The sequence below is a fragment of the Pagrus major genome, chromosome 9 (assembly GCF_040436345.1).
Source record: "Pagrus major chromosome 9, Pma_NU_1.0".
Lineage (NCBI taxonomy): Eukaryota > Metazoa > Chordata > Actinopteri > Spariformes > Sparidae > Pagrus > Pagrus major.
Genome location: NC_133223.1, coordinates 31,450,002 through 31,470,323, shown reverse-complemented (window position 1 = coordinate 31,470,323; position 20,322 = coordinate 31,450,002). Strand labels below are relative to the sequence as shown.

The window sequence follows — 20,322 nt, the reverse complement described above, 5'->3', positions numbered from 1 at the left end:
CCTAAAACTGCTTGCCATTTTGCCATAAACATGAAACATAAACTTCACTCAAGATTTAATAATTATTTATCACCCCAAGCAACGTTTTTGGCATAAAAACCAAAACCTTTGCATATTGGTCTATCACAGATATAGATAGATATAGACAAATATATGTTGTTGATATCAGCCAACATGAAAAGTTTTTGGTTTTAAAGAACACAGCACACAAAACGCTGCTTGGGATGATAAAGATTATTGAATTTCAAGTAAAGTTTACCATTTCAATTCGCTGATGTCATTTTAGACAATAATCTCTATTGGTAAACTGTAAAATATCCTGCCTCCATACATTGTTTTGTGTGCGTTGATAACCACATTTGAGGGATCACTGCAGAATATTTGTGTATCACTGCCGATATAGATATTTTTTAATCCCCAATATCGGTATCAGCCCCAAAAGCTGCATATCGGTTGGGCTCTAGCTACAAGCTAAGACAAGTTGTGTGCTGTTGTCATGTGATAGCCTCTTTATATTTATCTTTTAATAATCAAAACACTGTGAAATCGGTATCAAATACCGATATTTTTTCAGGTATCGTATCGAGGCTAGACATCTCAGTGTGGTGACGACACAGTTTGTGTGTTATTACTATTGTGAGGCTTTAAACTGGTAAATTAAAGCCGTGAAAACACAACAAACACACAAATCTGTTTCTGCCATGTTGTTTGATTACAGCACCCTGACATTACCATCTCTCTTTGTTCTGTTTGGACCAGAACCACTCTCACTTTGACAAGCCTCTCATCCCTGACACACACATTTGCTTGGTGTCTGTATTATCACACACACACACAGACAGACACACACACACACAGACACACACCTCTTCTTTTTTCCATCGTTAGCTTTAGCTAGCTGACCATCACTGCTAGCAAAGCAGCCCCCCCATGACAGCAGCTCCTTTCTGCTCCCAGCTAACACGAAAAACAAGCTTTTCTATGAATTACAACCCTCCATGGCTGTGAAGGATTAATTTTAATTATTGTCTTTTAAAAAAGCTTTAAAATAAACCCCCTCCTCCCCTGTTTAGCGGGCAGAGTAGGTGTGTAGGGGGGTAAATGCTAACGCTAGCCCTCCTTAGCATCTCCTTTCAATGAAACGTCAGTTAACAGACAGGCAGCGGCACAAAGGGAAGAAAATGTGACGAGGAGGCGCGGGGCTGTCCCCGCACATCCCCCGCGTTTCTGCTCACCATATCCTGCTGAAACACCGCAGCCGGGTCCCGGACACGCAGCTCCCGCTCCTCGGTGTGAATAAACAGTGTTACGGCCTCAAAACCTCTCCTGTCTTTCTCTCTTTCTCTCTCTCACACTCTCCACCCGGAATGCTGCCTGCAGGACGAGAATGGGATCGTCGTGCGCATGCGCAGTCGATCCAGGGATGATGTTGGCACTTGGAAAACTGTCGCATGGCAATGCAACAAAAAAAAAAGGAGAGGTGAGGATCATGGTGGGTAAAACTTCACTTATAGCGACATCTACTGGACACGTGTGGTGTGTGGGTGGTAGTTTGTGTTCTGCATGTGTTATAGCTGGTGCATACACAGTGTTCAGAGACACCTTTCTGGAAATTGATAAGTATATTTATGTCAAGGGTGCTTTTATTTAGTGTAAAGGTGAGTAAAAGCAAAGATATATTACTTTGGTTAAAGCGAAAGTCATCCGTATTTTAATAAAATATAATAAAGTATGTGAAATTAAATGTACTCAAAGGTGCACTCTGTAGTTTTGGGGAAGAATCAGAAGAGAAAGATCTTCACTGACTCATATTTTTTCTGCCTAAACAAACTGAATAAACAAACAAACAATTTCATACTGTTCTACTTTGTTTATATGTGGCGGACCCTGCCACCTTTTTAGCTTCAAGGAGTGTGAGAACAGCTTGTTTATTCACTTATAGAAAAAAAAAAAAAACAAGTCTGACTTTGTATTATTATCTCATTTATATTGTAAATATTAAAAGTCTGAGTCACTAAGGTTCTTTATTCAGTGTAAAAGTACCTAAAAGTCATACCTGAGTGAAAGTAAAAGTAAAAATGTTGTGTTAAAATATTAGTAATAGTAAAAGTGAAAGCCACCTACACCAGTAGTACTTCAGTAAAAGTGTCGGGAGTAATTTTCTGGCAACATATCTGCTTAAAGGGTAACTCCACTGATTTTACACATTAAAGGGGCACTATGTAGTTTTGGAGAAGAAATTCAAACTCAGAATTTTAATAATTACAATACTGCGGTAATAATACAAACTCAGAAATATTTATTTTTTCCATAAGTGAAAAAAACAAGTTGCTCTCAGACCCACAAACACAGCTGACTGTTTCAGGTACGAACATCCTCACACAACATAATTACTTTTCATTACGCACAGCATTCAGTTTCTCATCGGGAAAAATCTTGTATGGTTTTATAAAGTTTCTACTTAGTGAAAACCTTCTGATCACATGATGTTCATGTTAATGAATCAACCATTACACAGCCTCTAGTAATCATAAATATATATACCCTATTAACGTGACACTACTATACAATAAACGACTAAAGTAATCCAATAGGCAGACATTTTGTCTTGTTACTGTGAGAAAAGAACAGGTGTTATTGACATTAATGGTGGCTGTGTGCCATCCAGGTGCACTGAAACTAAAGCAGCTAAATGGAATTCAGCCATCATCTTTCCCACCGTGACATGTCAAAATGCCTGTAGGAAAAAGTGAGTGCTGCACCGACGGTGTGTGTATGCAAGTGTTTTATGTCACATTCATCGTATCATAAAGGACAGCTCAAGAGTACTTCATCATTATTTATTTTTATAGATCATAGTTTACAAAGCACGATTAAACCAAACTTTTATATCATAAAACAAAAAAAAACATGTTCTGTTTTGTATCAACAGACTTTATGGCAAAGGAAACTGCCTGCTCCAAGACTGAAATGCACATTTGCCACATGTCAAAGAAGTCCACGCACAACTGTTGCCTGTAAATCAGGCTCAGTGTGATGTTTCGAGCATCATCCACAGTGCTCACTAACGTAGCACCCACAATTATGGTGGAGTCTTCCTAAGAGCTTCTTTTTCAACTTTACTGTGATTTCCACATACTGACAGACACACTGACTTCTGAACACAGTTCAAAGTTGTCCATACATGATCCAGATGTATGCATCTGTACTCCTGACAGTCCATAAAAAAAAAAAGAAGGGAAGAACGTTCTTCACTTCTCCTCGGCCTCCTCTTCAGAATGCTCCTCACTCTCCGACTCATCCTCCTCATTGTCACCACCTTCCTCCTCTGAGGAGCACTCTTCATCTTTCTCTACAGCTGGCATCTTAAGGACAATTTCATCATCTGCATCATCGTCGACGACCATCGACTTCCTCCTCTCCAGGAGGGATGGGGTGCAGGCCGGTGTGGTGTCCTAAAGTCGAAGAGAGGAACTCATTAGATCATTCAGATCAGAGCGCTGATGTTGATTTGTTTTGTTTATTCTTCTGCTGATACAGGATGTCGGTGCATGGGTTTTATCACGCAGCCACTAAATGACACGCAATAAGCATACGCACCACAGTACTGTCGGCACAGTTATCTGACCCCAGATCACTGATACACCTGGGGTCATTTTCAGTATGTGCCAGAGCTAAATGTAATATCATGAGTGTACTTACATCACTACATGTAGACGCATTGATGGAGTCAGACAATTTCTTCGGAGGCACCTGGGCAGCCTGGAAAAACACAAAGAACTGAAGGTTAAAATACAGTAATACCAACAACAAAAGCATAAATATTTCTGGACACTTATATTCTGAAACTCTCAAGGCAAAGGTTCTGGTCCAATATTCAATGAGCATATATTTGAGGTTGACTGTTTTTCACAGCTGCAACGAGTGTTTGATTTATCATTTCAGTCGTTTTTCAAGCAAAAATGTCAATCATTTTCTTGTTCCAGCTTCTTAAATGTGAAGATAAGTAGACCGAAGAGTCTTTCGGTTTTAGACTGTTCTGAAGACGTCACTTTGGACTCTGAGAAATTGTGAATTTTTCTCAGCTTTTCTACATTTTATAGACCAAACATGACGATGCCATCAAAAGAAAGTAAATGCTTGTGACCCTGTTAGGCAAATTTGTAATGTAATATAGTATATACTGTATATAATAAATACAAATTGACTTGACTTACAAATCCAGGGAAGTCATAGTCGATGCCCTTTTCAGCGAGTCTCTTGCGGAGCTTCCACTCTTTCCGCACCAGTTTCTCTTTCGTCTTGGCGATCTGCTCTAGTGTGTGTTTCTTGTTGTAGCGTGCTACAGCAGGATGTGAGGGCTTTTTAAATTCCCTCCGGGAGCCATCAAACAGCTTCTCGTGCGCTTTCTCTGGTTCAACCACGTGACCTGAAAAGCAAGAGCATCACCTTAAAGCACTTTTACAGCGAGTAAATGGATGTGTATCATTGTCCCACTAAAGGGTAAAATCATGCGGCTAATTAACAGACTTGTACATGAATACTCACATTTGATGAGTCGCTCCCCCATGAGGTAATTGTTCATCGTCTCTGCAACAATTTTGGCGACTTCATCACAATCAAACTCTACAAACGCGTAGCCTTTGCTTCCACCTGTCTGTAATAAAAGATGGACAATGACAGGAAAAAAAGATGAATATCACACATCTGCATTTGATTCATCCGACTTCCATTTTAAACTTATTTCCATTTAATGGTTTTACACTGAAAATTAATTTTAGTTTTACTTGTGCTTTTGTTGGAACATGGGTTTTATCGCTCTGCCAAGAGGTTGAACAGGTGATAAGCTTTAATGCACCAGAATACTTTAGGCTCAGTTATCTGACCTCAGATCACTGATACATCTGAGATCATTTTCAGTCTGAGCCAAACTTTAGAGGGAAAACTTCAAATTTAATCACTCATCTTGTTAATTCTTACCAAATTTAAGAATTTTTTTAAAACTTGGAAGTAAGTTAAGGTAGAACTTGATAGAATCAGTGTACAAATAAAATGTCAGTAAGGTGGACAAAAATAAAAAACTAAGATAAGGTGCATATTCAAAAATATACACAGGTTACACTCTGGTCTCTTACCTTTTTACTCCTGGACAGCCGCAGCCTCAGGACTTTACCAAACTGTTCAAAGTAAGTTTTGAGCTGAGGCTCAAACAGCCCGAGCGGCAGATGACCGACATAAATCACCCCGGGAGTCAAACGAAGCCCCTGTGAACAGCAAATACAGGAAACAAGAAGGTGATAAATTAACATCTGTACACTGTAAAGCAAGGCAAGAATCAGTTATACATTTATCTAATAACAGATATAGTTGGTATACTTAGAGATACCGGTGTAAATACCTGGGATTTAAAACTATGACAAGACAAAATGTCTGTAATAAAAAGGGGCTTTTGTTGGGCTTTTGTTTTGGCTCACTTTGACAGATATTACGACATGAATTTATGATTAGTGGGTTTCCAATCATGATGATGTGACAGTCTGGGTCTGTACCAAACAAACATGTTTTCTTACACCAGGAGAAGATTTGTAGGCGAGGACATCTCTGCAGCACTACAGCTCTTCTTTATGATGTCGTTTTTCACACATTTATGATATATTCCACACAAAAAGTACACTTTTGATTATATTTCAATTAATTGTGCTGTCGTAGCCTCTTCTATTACCCTCATATAAAGGGCTGTTAATTTGAATTTTACATGTACAAAGATCCTTTATGAAAAGCAACCAGTAAAAGTTCGCGTACTGTATTATGAAGACCTGTGATTCCCCAGAACCACCACGACTTATTTTATCATTATTACAATCATTACCATGCTGCTAACTCTACTTTAGGTAGCCTCATATTTGTGGCATTATTACTAAATATAAGTATGATATCCACGTTTGTATTTTTTGTTTCTATAAACTGTAAAATGACCTTTAAATGCACAATAATCCATCCTGTGTGAGTAAAAAGTAAAGTACGTAGCCATCGTGGCTAAAAGGATTAGCAGTAGCATTTAAGCTAGCGCACATTTCTGATTAGCTTGGTCAGAAAATCCGACGAGTTGCACAGTTCAGTTAAACAGCTGTTACCTTTAGGAGTGAACAGATTTTGTTAGATAAAACAATAAAGTAAAAGCTCCCTCGTCTAACGTGGCTTTATGTTTGCTTCAGGCCGAACTTTCCTCTCGACCCACCTTGCTGCTTTGGTTCTTCTTCGCCTCCTGGACCTTCTTCTTGAACTCGGACTCCTGTTTCGGGTTCAGAGCCAGCAGCTCTTTGGGCGGCTTGGAAAGCGTTTCTGCTTTACTTTCAGTCATTTCGATTTAATTAACTACACGAGACATGGACCGAAAAATGACAACAAGCCTCGTTGAGCAGCTCTCTGCGAACCACGCTGGTCTCTTCCTCCGGCAGTCCATGTGGCGACGACCAAGAAGAAGCCGAGGGAAGGGTGGCGGAGGGTTGATGTACTGCGGCGCGCTGCGCACAGCGCCCCTACAGGCCTGGAGGACGCACTGCATTAACAGCTGCCCAGTGGTGGAGGAAGAAATGACACCTTTACTCAGGTGAAAGCAGCTGCTGGATTTAGGGATGCACATTTTAAGCAGCTTCTTTAATTGATAACCGTCATCGATTATTGGTTAATCATTAATAATTTATGAAATATGTTGCAAGATTTTCCATTAAAAAACTGTTGAAGTCTGTGGTTAATAAATGTACAAAAACATGATTTTCACAAGGTACAGGGATGCAGGAAGGCATTGTTTATTTATTTATTTATTTATTTATGCAGAAAGGAAAGTGTAAATATGTAGATATGTATGGTGAGGGGTAAGTAGGTGCTGGAGAATACATACCTACTTAAATTAGTATAACATATTTAATTAATTATGGGAATAGTACATGTTTATACAAGACAAAAACAAATCAATATATAAGTTATAATACATAAGATAATGTTGATAAATTAATTATATTTTGCAGGACATATTTGGTTAGAAATTACATATATTTTTATGTTTATGTATGATATACATGTACATATATATTACATATTTATTTATTTATATATTCATAAGTTATGATTAAATGAGGAAGCCTATGCTGAATTATTAGCTAAAGATTGATGGAGAAGGGGTGGGATTGAATTTGAATTTGCGTGTTTTTTCGATTTTTAAAAAAATGTTTTTCATGAAAATTCATCATCTGTTTATTGATCGGCCCACCTGCACCCAAGACCCAATCTTCTGGATGATGATTTGGGGTTTTCCTGAAGAATTTGGATAAAATCTTCCTTCTGCATTATTCTTAAAAGTATTGTGATACAGTTACTGAAGTCAGAAATGTAAACCAAGTATCACAATATTAAAGTATCGTGACTTTATTTAATCTTAATAACAGCTCTATTAATCTCTGGTCTGATCCAGGTAACTGTCACTCAGGTGCTGTCTGTATAAGTCCCGCCCACAGACTCAGTGACGAATGAAGGCGCCGCGCGCCAAAAAGGGCAATTTCGCGCGCAAAATAAGTCCCGCCCACGACTCAGACAGGCGATCCGCGCCAAAACTTTTAATTCCCTCTTAAAATGTCGCTGATGAGATTCACTCTGATCGGAGCAGCTCTTCTCTGAGGACACGAACCAGGTAACTGGACCATTCTGTGTGAATCTGCTTTATTTAAGTGCAGTTCAGTACAGTTTCATTTATTGCTGTGTGTGTATAGATCAATTAGTTTGTATCCCTCTGTGTTTTGTTCGGTACACCAAACCTCCGTTGTGATTTTGAAGGTTTTTTTCTCTGCCTTGTTTATGACAGGAGTAATGACACAGTAAATTCATACTGAGACACTATCCCAAACAAGTCGCTTGTTTAGGTAAATTCGGCATGAAACTTTTTTTAATTAGTTCATTTTTAAGACGTCATGAAACCTGGTTAGCTAAAGGTTACTGTTAAGTGACAGAGTCGTTATGGTAGCTGTTAGCTAGCTGACTTTAAAGTTGTTGCAGATGCACTGCAGGGTTTGGGAAACATGTAACCAGCGGCTCAGCTGCCTTTATCAACTGGTAACGACATATGAACCTTTTTAAAATTCGTCTTTTTTTTAAAAGTCGTGTTTTTACAGACAGGTTTGCATGTTAGCTAAGGTGTGTAGCCGTGATCCTGCTGTGTCACGTTAGCATGTTCATACAACCGTGTTAGCTTGAATATGTGAAAAGCTCTGAATACAGCACAGTCAGCTAACAGGGCCCCTGTGTTGTGTTTAATGATGTGTGTGTAGGTTATTGTCGCCTCTCTGTCATCTCTTATCACATTAATGAACACTAACAGCAGCTCTGTGAGAGGTTTATAACGTTATAACAGCAGCTGATATGAAATATACCTGAAGTGCTGCCTGTAACACCATGAAGCAGACACACATAAGGTCATTTTGAGCAGCAGAAGTAGTTTATACACACAATCTGCAGCCTTATTGCAGTCTGCACAGACTGGTTTCTGTGTGTTTGTCTCAGTTCTGCTTTAATGTGTTTTTAAATCACTGCCCTGACTCCCTGTGTGTCAATAGATCAACTTTAAAGTCTTATTACTCGTCTATAAAGCACTAAATGTTACTTGTATGCAGTGTTGGGAAGGTTACTTTAAAAATGTGTTCTGATAAAGTTACTTAAAAAATGTAGACAGTAACGTAATCGAGGTTTAATAATATTAAAGTAATGTAACTTGATTACCTTCGTTAGTTTTAGATTACCTCAATACTAAAACACCATATGCAAATAAAGACTAGAGAAAAGAAATATTAATAAAATTATTTAATTTAAAAATTCAATTAAAGTTATAATCCTGTTAGAAAACCCTTTGTAACTGGATGTATCTGTAATCTAATTACATCTATTCTTCTGTAACTTACTCAGAATACCGTTACTTTTTTGTATCCTAATTATGTAATCCCATTACATATATTACGTTACTCCCCAAGCCTGTTTGTACGTTACAAAGAATCCAGACCCCTCAGGTGATCAGGGACAGGTGTACTCAGTGTTACCAGGTTTAAAAACCAAGCAAGGCGAAGCAGCTTCACCTATTTGGTTTCAGCTAATTCAATCCAAGCCTAAATATGCTCTCTGAACTTTGAATATTAATATCCATGTTTTATGTAGTCATGATGTTAAAGTGGTTCCTCCTCTCTCTCAGTGAACAGTGGGACTTGTCTGCTGTGTTCCCGTGAGCCCTGCAGTGATGAGTTCAGGACTGTGCAGAAAGCCGACGACGAAGCAGCTTCAGATGGAAGGAACTCTGACCTGTATGGTGATCAGACCCGGAGAGGAGAGATACCTGGTCTTACAGGGACCAAACACAGGTCAGTACCTGCAGTGGAGGTGTAATAGCAAATAGGCAAAAAAGTAACTTGAAGGGGAAATAAAAGTAGTCCAAGTAGTATTTTTAAAATGTGTTTTGTTTTACTTAGAGGGAATATAAATAATAAGGCTGTTAAAAAAGAATAAAATGCATTTATTTGATCTCATTTATAGTAGTAAGTATTTAATTAATATTAAGTATTTAACCTGTTAATACATCGATCAGCCACAACGTTAAAATCACTGACGTGAAGTGAGCATGGATCATCTCGTTTCAATCAAATGTTCTGCTGGGAAACATTGAGTCCTGGCATTCATGTAGACGCCTCTTTGACAAGCACCACCCACCCAAACACTGCCACAGTCCATGTTGACCCCCTCATGGCAACAGCACTCCTTGAAGGCAGTGGCCCCCCAGCAGGACAGTGTGGCTGCAACACTGCAGAAACTGCTCAGGAACGACCTGAGTTTCATGACAGAGAACTCAAGGTGTCGAACTGGCCTCCAGATCCCCCATATTACAATCCAGTTGAGCATCTGTGGGATGCACCAGAGCCAAGTCCCATCCACGTTGGGGCCCCCGTGGATCGCTCTTGGCTCGGTACATCCAGTGGATGCTCAGTCGGATTGAAATCTGAGGAATTTGAAGGCCAGGTTGACACCTTGAGCTCTTTGTCACGTTCCTCGGGTCGTTCCTGAGCAGTTTCTGCAGTGTTGCAGCCACATTGTCCTGCTGGGAGGCCACTGCCATCGAGTAGTGTCATTGCCAGGCGGGGGTTTACTGGGTCTGCAACGGTGTTTGGGTGAGTGGTGCTCGTCAAAGGGGCGTCCACATGAATGCCAGGACTCAATCTTTCCCAACAGAACATGGCATTGGAACCAGATGATCTAGGTATTTACTTCACCTGTCAGTGGTTTTAATGTTGTGGCTGATCGGTGTTCATTAATGAGATCAAATAAATGCATTTAGGTGTTGTTTACAGCCTTATTGTTTATATTTCCTCTTCCTCTTTTTCAGCTCTAGTTTGCAGAAAGCATTTTCTGAATGAAGTGCAACCTGTGTAAGCTTTCTCTTCAGTGGTTGTTAGTTTGTCTGCGTCCTTCTGAGTGTATTGAAGGTTTGTGTTTGTGTTTGTGTTTGTGAAAGCTACGACAACCACCTCACCACCGTAGAGTTCTCGGCACAAAAGTTCAGTAACAGTAATCAGACATTAGTGGTCTGCTAGGCAAACCTGGTGTTGTCATTGATCGTCACAGGCTAGCTTGACCGGAGTTCAGTTATCTTGTAGGGCAAATGTCCTTGCGCTGTCCTTTAAGCTGTAAGCTGTGGCCACACAGGCAATGGCAGAAGCAGGAGCTTTGTTCGGCTGACTGGTATTGGTAATAGCGTATCCTATGAGCCCTCGTGCGTTCCCGCCAGCATACAGAGTCTCTGGTTACAGAGGCCTTGTTGGTAGAAGCGTGCCTGAAGTGTGCGTGTTTAGTTCAGGCCGAAGTGGACGCACGTTGGCCTGGCTAGGGACAAGCTCAGGGCCACGGTAGAAGCTAGCCTGACGCCAGCAGTTGGTTCACTGTCCTCACCTGTCGCTAGTGGTGGTTCACCAGCGAGCCCAGTAACAAGGTAGTGTGGACGCCTTTGCCCTGAAGGTAATGCTGAAGCTCCGTAGTAAAAAGAAATGATCAAATTGCAGGAATGCATTTGCTTTGCAGCTGTGTGCAACTTTGACTAGCACACAGCATCCAGCTTGACAACACCATACAAAGATCTTGTAAGCTGTAACGTTAGCCTCGGCCTCACTGCCCAGCAGGCCACTAATAAGGATCATAGTCTTTCTCTGACGTGCAATTGTGCGGTGGTGATGTTTTTGGTTGAGAAGCAGATGTTGTTGTCTCATTCATGGTAGAAGTGCAGGGAACTGAGAGCTGAACGCTGCTGTAAACACCCGGGTGACTGACACATTACACTCTGAGGTCTTGTGTTGACGCCTTGAGGGGTCAGATCTTAGTCCAAAAAGTGTAATTTGTCTGCGTCTGAGTGTATTGTAGGTTTGTGTTCAGATCTGGTACATCTCCACTTGTAGAGCGTTCAGGTGTATGTTAATAGACTGCTTGATGAGCTTCATGAGCCTTTGAAGTTGCTGTCTGAGAAACGTCCTTGTGAGATTCTTTCTTTCACCAGAAGCTTCTGCTGCCTGGCTTCAGTCATGTGTTCAGCGTCATTCTTATCTATCACAGGCCTGTGTGAGCTGACCAATCAGAGCAGACTGAAAACACAGACACAACACAAAACAGACACACAAATCCTCCACAGACAGACACAGACAGACACACAAATCCTCCACAGACAGACACAGACAGACACACAAATCCTCCACAGACAGACACACAAATCCTCCACAGACAGACACACAAATCCTCCACAGACAGACACAAATCCTCCACAGACAGACACAAATCCTCCACAGACAGACACAAATCCTCCACAGACAGACACAAAACATTCACAAAACCTTCACAAAACAGACACAGACACAAAACAGACACAAAACCTTCACAAAACAGACACAGACACAAAACAGACACAAAACAGGCACAAAACAGACACAAAACCTTCACAAAACATTCACAAACGGACACAAAACTTTCACAAACAGACACAAAACTCAATATCAATGCCAAAGACACTTCCTGGTGTGCTTTTTTAATTTTTAAAATATTTTTCCAAGTATTTTTATTAAAAATTGTCATTTTTTTCCCAATAGCTTCCAGGTCATGTGACACAAAACAGACACAGACACAAAACCTTCACAAACAGACACAAAACTTTCACAAACAGACACAAAACCTTCACAAACAGACACAAAACATTCACAAAACCTTCACAAAACAGACACAAAACATTCACAAACAGACACAAAACAGACGCAAAACATTCACAAAACAGACACAAAACAGACACAAAACATTCACAAACAGACACAAAACTCAATATCAATGCCAAAGACACTTCCTGGTGTGCTTTTTTAATTTTTAAAATATTTTTCCAAGTATTTTTATTAAAAATTGTCATTTTTTTCCCAATAGCTTCCAGGTCATGTGACACAAAACAGACACAAAACCTTCACAAACAGTCACAAAACCTTCACAAACAGACACAGACACAAAACCTTCACAAACAGACACAAAACATTCACAAAACAGACACAAAACCTTCACAAAACAGACACAAAACCTTCACAAAACAGACACAAAACAGACACAAAACATTCACAAAACAGACACAAAACATTCACAAAACATTCACAAAACAGACACAAAACAGACACAAAACATTCACAAAACATTCACAAAACAGACACAAAACAGACACAAAACATTCACAAAACAGACACAAAACATTCACAAAACAGACACAAAACAGGCACAAAACATTCACAAAACAGACACAAAACAGACACAAAACATTCACAAACAGACACAAAACCTTCACAAAACAGACACAAAACAGACACAAAACATTCACAAACAGACACAAAACCTTCACAAAACAGACACAGACACAAAACCTTCACAAACAGACACAAAACTTTCACAAACAGACACAAAACTCAATATCAATGCCAAAGACACTTCCTGGTGTGCTTTTTTAATTTTTAAAATATTTTTCCAAGTATTTTTATTAAAAATTGTCATTTTTTTCCCAATAGCTTCCAGGTCATGTGACACAAAACAGACACAAAACCTTCACAAAACAGACACAAAACCTTCACAAACAGACACAAAACCTTCCCAAACAGTCACAAAACCTTCAAAAACAGACACAGACACAAAACCTTCACAAACAGACACAAAACAGACACAAAACATTCACAAACAGATGCAAAACAGACACAAAACAGACACAAAACATTCACAAAACAGACACAAAACAGACACAAAACAGACACAAAAAGACACAAAACTTTCACAAAACAGACACAAAACTTTCACAAAACAGACACAAAACTCAATATCAATGCCAAAGACACTTCCTGGTGTGCTTTTTTAATTTTTAAAATATTTTTCCAAGTATTTTTATTAAAAATTGTCATTTTTTTCCCAATAGCTTCCAGGTCATGTGACACAAAACAGACACAAAACCTTCACAAACAGTCACAAAACCTTCACAAACAGACACAGACACAAAACCTTCACAAACAGACACAAAACAGACACAAAACATTCACAAAACAGACACAAAACATTCACAAAACAGACACAAAACATTCACAAACAGATGCAAAACATTCACAAAACATTCACAAAACAGACACAAAACATTCACAAAACAGACACAAAACATTCACAAACAGATGCAAAACATTCACAAAACATTCACAAAACAGACACAAAACATTCACAAACAGATGCAAAACATTCACAAAACATTCACAAAACAGACACAAAACATTCACAAACAGACACAAAACATTCACAAAACAGACACAAAACATTCACAAAACATTCACAAAACAGACACAAAACATTCACAAACAGATGCAAAACATTCACAAAACATTCACAAAACAGACACAAAACATTCACAAACAGACACAAAACAGACACAAAACATTCACAAAACAGACACAAAACATTCACAAACAGATGCAAAACCTTCACAAAACATTCACAAAACAGACACAAAACATTCACAAAACAGACACAGACACAAAACCTTCACAAACAGACACAAAACATTCACAAAACAGACACAAAACATTCACAAAACATTCACAAAACAGACACAAAACATTCACAAACAGATGCAAAACATTCACAAAACATTCACAAAACAGACACAAAACATTCACAAACAGACACAAAACAGACACAAAACATTCACAAAACAGACACAAAACATTCACAAACAGATGCAAAACCTTCACAAAACATTCACAAAACAGACACAAAACATTCACAAAACATTCACAAAACAGACACAAAACATTCACACAACAGACACAAAACAGACACAAAACATTCACAAAACAGACACAAAACATTCACAAAACAGATGCAAAACATTCACAAAACAGACACAAAACAGGCACAAAACATTCACAAAACAGACACAAAACAGACACAAAACATTCACAAACAGACACAAAACCTTCACAAAACAGACACAGACACAAAACCTTCACAAACAGACACAAAACTTTCACAAACAGACACAAAACTCAATATCAATGCCAAAGACACTTCCTGGTGTGCTTTTTTAATTTTTAAAATATTTTTCCAAGTATTTTTATTAAAAATTGTCATTTTTTTCCCAATAGCTTCCAGGTCATGTGACACAAAACAGACACAAAACCTTCACAAACAGTCACACAACCTTCACAAACAGACACAGACACAAAACCTTCACAAACAGACACAAAACAGACACAAAACATTCACAAAACAGACACAAAACATTCACAAAACAGACACAAAACATTCACAAACAGACACAAAACATTCACAAAACATTCACAAAACAGACACAAAACATTCACAAACAGATGCAAAACATTCACAAAACATTCACAAAACAGACACAAAACATTCACAAACAGACACAAAACAGACACAAAACATTCACAAAACAGACACAAAACATTCACAAACAGATGCAAAACATTCACAAAACAGACACAAAACCTTCACAAAACATTCACAAAACATTCACAAACAGACACAAAACAGACACAAAACATTCACAAAACAGACACAAAACATTCACAAACAGATGCAAAACATTCACAAAACAGACACAAAACCTTCACAAAACAGACACAAAACAGACACAAAACATTCACAAAACAGACACAAAACAGACACAAAACATTCACAAAACAGACACAAAACAGACACAAAACAGGCACAAAACATTCACAAAACATTCACAAAACAGACACAAAACATTCACAAAACATTCACAAAACAGGCACAAAACATTCACAAAACAGGCACAAAACATTCACAAAACAGACACAAAACAGACACAAAACATTCACAAAACAGACACAAAACATTCACAAAACAGACACAAAACAGACACAAAACAGACACAAACAGACACAAAACATTCACAAAACATTCACAAACAGTCACAAAACCTTCAAAAACAGACAGACACAAAACCTTCACAAAACAGACACAAAACAGACACAAAACATTCACAAAACAGACACAAAACAGACACCAAACAGACACAAACAGACACAAAACTTTCACAAAACAGACACAAAACTTTCACAAAACAGACACAAAACATTCACAAACAGACACAAAACCTTCACAAAACAGACACAGACACAAAACCTTCACAAAACAGACACAAAACTTTCACAAAACAGACACAAAACTCAATATCAATGCCAAAGACACTTCCTGGTGTGCTTTTTTAATTTTTAAAATATTTTTCCAAGTATTTTTATTAAAAATTGTCATTTTTTTCCCAATAGCTTCCAGGTCATGTGACACAAAACAGACACAAAACAGACACAAAACCTTCACAAACAGTCACAAAACCTTCACAAACAGACACAGACACAAAACCTTCACAAACAGACACAAAACAGACACAAAACAGACACAAAACATTCACAAAACAGACACAAAACATTCACAAAACAGACACAAAACAGACACAAAACAGACACAAAACATTCACAGGCACAAAACCTTCACAAAACAGACACAAAACAGACACAAAACCTTCACAAACAGACACAAAACCTTCACAAACAGACACAAAACCTTCACAAACAGACACAAAACCTTCACAAACAGACGCAAAACAGACACAAAACAGACACGGACACAAAACCTTCACAAACAGACGCAAAACAGACACAGACACAAAACAGACACAAAACATTCACAAAACAGACACAAAACATTCACAAAACAGACACAAAACCTTCACAAAACAGACACAGACACAAAACAGACACAAAACATTCACAAAACATTCACAAAACAGACACAAAACAGACACAGACACAAAACAGACACAAAACCTTCACAAAACAGACACAGACACAAAACCTTCAAAAAACAGACACAAAACAGACACAGACACAAAACATTCACAGACACAAAACCTTCACAAAACAGACACAAAACATTCACAAAACAGACACAAAACCTTCACAAAACAGACACAAAACCTTCACAAAACAGACACAAAACATTCACAAAACAGACACAAAACCTTCACAAACAGACACAAAACCTTCACAAACAGACACAAAACCTTCACAAAACCTTCACAAACAGACACAAAACCTTCACAAACAGACACAAAACCTTCACAAAACAGACACAAAACACACAAAACACACACAAAACAGACACAGACACAAAACATTCACAAAACATTCACAAACAGACACAAAACATTCACAAACAGACACAAAACAGACACAAAACATTCACAAAACAGACACAAAACAGACACAAAACATTCACAAAACAGACACAAAACAGACACAAAACAGACACAGACACAAAACAGACACAAAACATTCACAAAACAGACACAAAACATTCACAAAACAGACACAAAACCTTCACAAAACAGACACAGACACAAAACAGACACAAAACAGACACAAAACATTCACAAAACAGACACAAAACCTTCACAAAACAGACACAAAACCTTCACAAAACAGACACAAAACCTTCACAAAACAGACACAGACACAAAACAGACACAAAACATTCACAAAACAGACACAAAACATTCACAAAACAGACACAAAACCTTCACAAAACATTCACAAAACAGACACAAAACATTCACAAAACAGACACAAAACATTCACAAAACAGACACAAAACCTTCACAAAACAGACACAGACACAAAACAGACACAAAACATTCACAAAACAGACACAAAACCTTCACAAAACAGACACAAAACCTTCACAAAACAGACACAGACACAAAACAGACACAAAACCTTCACAAAACAGACACAAAACCTTCACAAAACAGACACAAAACATTCACAGACACAAAACAGACACAAAACAGACACAAAACCTTCACAAAACAGACACAAAACCTTCACAAAACAGACACAGACACAAAACAGACACAAAACAGACACAAAACCTTCACAAAACAGACACAAAACCTTCACAAACAGACACAAAACCTTCACAAACAGACACAAAACCTTCACAAAAAAGACACAAAACAGACACAAAACAGACATAGACACAAAACCTTCACAAAACAGACACAAAACAGACACAAAACATTCACAAAACATTCACAAAACATTCACAAACAGACACAAAACATTCACAAACAGACACAAAACATTCACAAAACAGACACAAAACCTTCACAAAACAGACACAGACACAAAACCTTCACAAAACAGACACAAAACATTCACAGACACAAAACAGACACAAAACAGACATAGACACAAAACCTTCACAAAACAGACACAAAACCTTCACAAACAGACACAAAACCTTCACAAACAGACACAAAACCTTCACAAACAGACACAAAACAGACACAAAACAGACACAAAACAGACACAAAACAGACACAAAACAGACATAGACACAAAACCTTCACAAAACAGACACAAAACCTTCACAAAACAGACACAAAACCTTCACAAACAGACACAAAACCTTCACAAAACAGACACAAAACCTTCACAAACAGACACAAAACAGACACAAAACCTTCACAAAACAGACACAAAACAGGCACAAAACAGACACAAAACAGACACAAAACAGGCACAAAACAGACACAAAACAGACACATTCACAAAACATTCACAAAACATTCACAAACAGACACAAAACATTCACAAACAGACACAAAACATTCACAAACAGACACAAAACATTCACAAAACAGACACAAAACCTTCACAAACTTTCACAAAACAGACACAAAACCTTCACAAAACAGACACAAAACAGGCACAAAACAGACACAAAACAGACACAAAACATTCACAAAACAGACACAAAACCTTCACAGACACAAAACAGACACAAAACAGACACAAAACCTTCACAAAACAGACACAAAACCTTCACAAACTTTCACAAAACAGACACAAAACCTTCACAAAACAGACACAAAACCTTCACAGACACAAAACAGACACAAAACATTCACAAAACAGACACAAAACAGACACAAAACCTTCACAGACACAAAACAGACACAAAACAGACACAAAACCTTCACAAAACCTTCATAGACACAAAACAGACACAAAACAGACACAAAACAGACACAAACAGACACAAAACCTTCACAAAACCTTCATAGACACAAAACAGACACAAAACAGACACAAAACCTTCACAAACTTTCACAAAACAGACACAAAACCTTCACAAAACAGACACAAAACCTTCACAGACACAAAACCTTCACAGACACAAAACAGACACAAAACATTCACAAAACAGACACAAAACAGACACAAAACCTTCACAGACACAAAACAGACACAAAACAGACACAAAACAGACACAAACAGACACAAAACCTTCACAAAACCTTCATAGACACAAAACAGACACAAAACATTCACAAACAGACACAGACACAAAACAGACACAAAACAGACACAAAACAGACACAGACACAAAACAGACACAAAACCTCCTCAGAGACGTAAAACTACCACAGCTCCTCTTTCTCCTCCTGCAGGTGATGGACGAGTTGAACAGATGAATTACCGACACGAGCAACCGAGAGGAACAGGACGAGCCGAACCCTGGAGACGAGCCAGCACAGGAGCCTGAAGCAGCAGGACCCTGTGAGTCTCTGTCGCCTGTACTACAGTTGTCTGTATTGGTTATTTTTATGGTAAACCCTTTTTTTAAATTAGTCTCAGTTGTGGTTTTAACTCGGCTCACCCCTGATTTATAAAGAACCTGTTGGGTGTTTTTGTCTATTATAATTTGAGCCATTTGGTCCAATAAAGTCTAGATGAGTGATTTTGGCTTCATGTGCCACTCATAGGAATAAAATGCCTCCGACACAGTATCCAGGTATCCAGGTTTGAATGTAACGTCCTTGGCTTGATACGATGCGATTAGGAAGGCCGTAAATGATTTCAGAAATATCAACACACATCCTGTTGTCTAAACGTGGAAGTGAAACACACAGGATCAAACGTTAATGCTAACATCAGCTAACGAGTCATCAATGTGTTGTTTTACCTTGAAATGTGATCTTTTCATCTTTTCACTCAATTGGGAAGCTGAAAAATTACAACAATCTGTCAGATTACCTGCATTACGTGTAACTGTGCTGTCCATGGTCCTGAAACAACAGCTAACTATGATCACGTGTATCTTGGAAAAAACTTTTTGGTGTTTTTCTATCGATGTATAAAACTTAAACAGAGGGGGCAAAAATACAACTGAGGAGGCGAAGACCTCTTAAGACCCAATATGGCGCCGGGTCCGTGTGACCAATCATAGTGTGACTCAATATCAATGCCAAAATGTCTTCCTGGTGTGCTTTTTCAATTTTTAAAATATTTTTTCCATGAAAATTCTTAATTTTTTAAAGTATTTTTATTAAAAATTGTCATTTTTTTCCCAATAACTTCCAGGTCATGTGACCCATCAACTCAAAATCAATTCCAAAATGTCTTCCTGTAGTGGTTGAGTGAGACACACCTCTTTTTATTGGATTGTAGTGCTTTTTCAAAAAAGATTTAGAAAAATGTTTCAATTCGTCCTTTCAGATTTTATTAATGTTCCCCATCTTTGTTTTTCCTGTATTTTGTAGTAAATGAGTACTGCTAAGTACTACTAGGTGTCAGTCTAATGTCCATGGATGGCAACTCATTGAGCGATCTTTTTGTCGGCCATTTTGTCCCACTCTCTCTC

The 20,322-nt window shown here is 38.3% G+C and overlaps 2 protein-coding genes and 2 non-coding genes across 4 annotated transcripts in view; all 4 read right to left on the bottom strand.

The window, feature by feature from the left end:
- The window catches only part of clasp1a (cytoplasmic linker associated protein 1a), an 89,401-nt gene extending 88,040 nt beyond the window's left edge, over nucleotides 1-1,361 (bottom strand). The window contains exon 1 of the mRNA XM_073473114.1: nucleotides 1,236-1,361. The gene's annotated coding sequence lies outside the window, so the exon portion shown is untranslated. The remainder of the gene's footprint in view (nucleotides 1-1,235) is intronic.
- Nucleotides 1,362-2,826: 1,465 nt separating this feature from the next.
- On the bottom strand, nucleotides 2,827-6,482 carry nifk (nucleolar protein interacting with the FHA domain of MKI67). Its single transcript, XM_073474363.1, has 6 exons — nucleotides 6,239-6,482; nucleotides 5,136-5,264; nucleotides 4,549-4,657; nucleotides 4,218-4,429; nucleotides 3,703-3,762; nucleotides 2,827-3,455 (listed from the first exon to the last, which is right to left on the bottom strand). Exons 1-6 carry the CDS (start codon nucleotides 6,359-6,361, stop codon nucleotides 3,252-3,254), a joined length of 837 nt encoding a protein of 278 aa, XP_073330464.1. The 5' UTR covers nucleotides 6,362-6,482; the 3' UTR covers nucleotides 2,827-3,251.
- Nucleotides 3,540-3,667, bottom strand: LOC141002954 (small nucleolar RNA ACA64). Its single transcript, XR_012179672.1, has one exon. It is a non-coding gene; the product is annotated as a small nucleolar RNA ACA64 (small nucleolar RNA).
- Nucleotides 4,794-4,925, bottom strand: LOC141002955 (small nucleolar RNA ACA64). Its single transcript, XR_012179673.1, has one exon. It is a non-coding gene; the product is annotated as a small nucleolar RNA ACA64 (small nucleolar RNA).
- Nucleotides 6,483-20,322: the final 13,840 nt, after the last annotated feature.

Bases quoted from the DNA above. Each gene is read 5' to 3' on its own strand.
- nifk (XM_073474363.1), bottom strand. From the start codon at position 6,361: ATGACTGAAAGTAAAGCAGAAACGCTTTCCAAGCCGCCCAAAGAGCTG. The intron at 4,430-4,548 runs GTGAGTATTCAT...CTTGCTTTTCAG, and splicing joins GGGGGAGCGACTCATCAAAT to GTCACGTGGTTGAACCAGAG. The intron at 3,456-3,702 runs GTAAGTACACTC...CTTCGACTTTAG, and splicing joins ATGCGTCTACATGTAGTGAT to GACACCACACCGGCCTGCAC.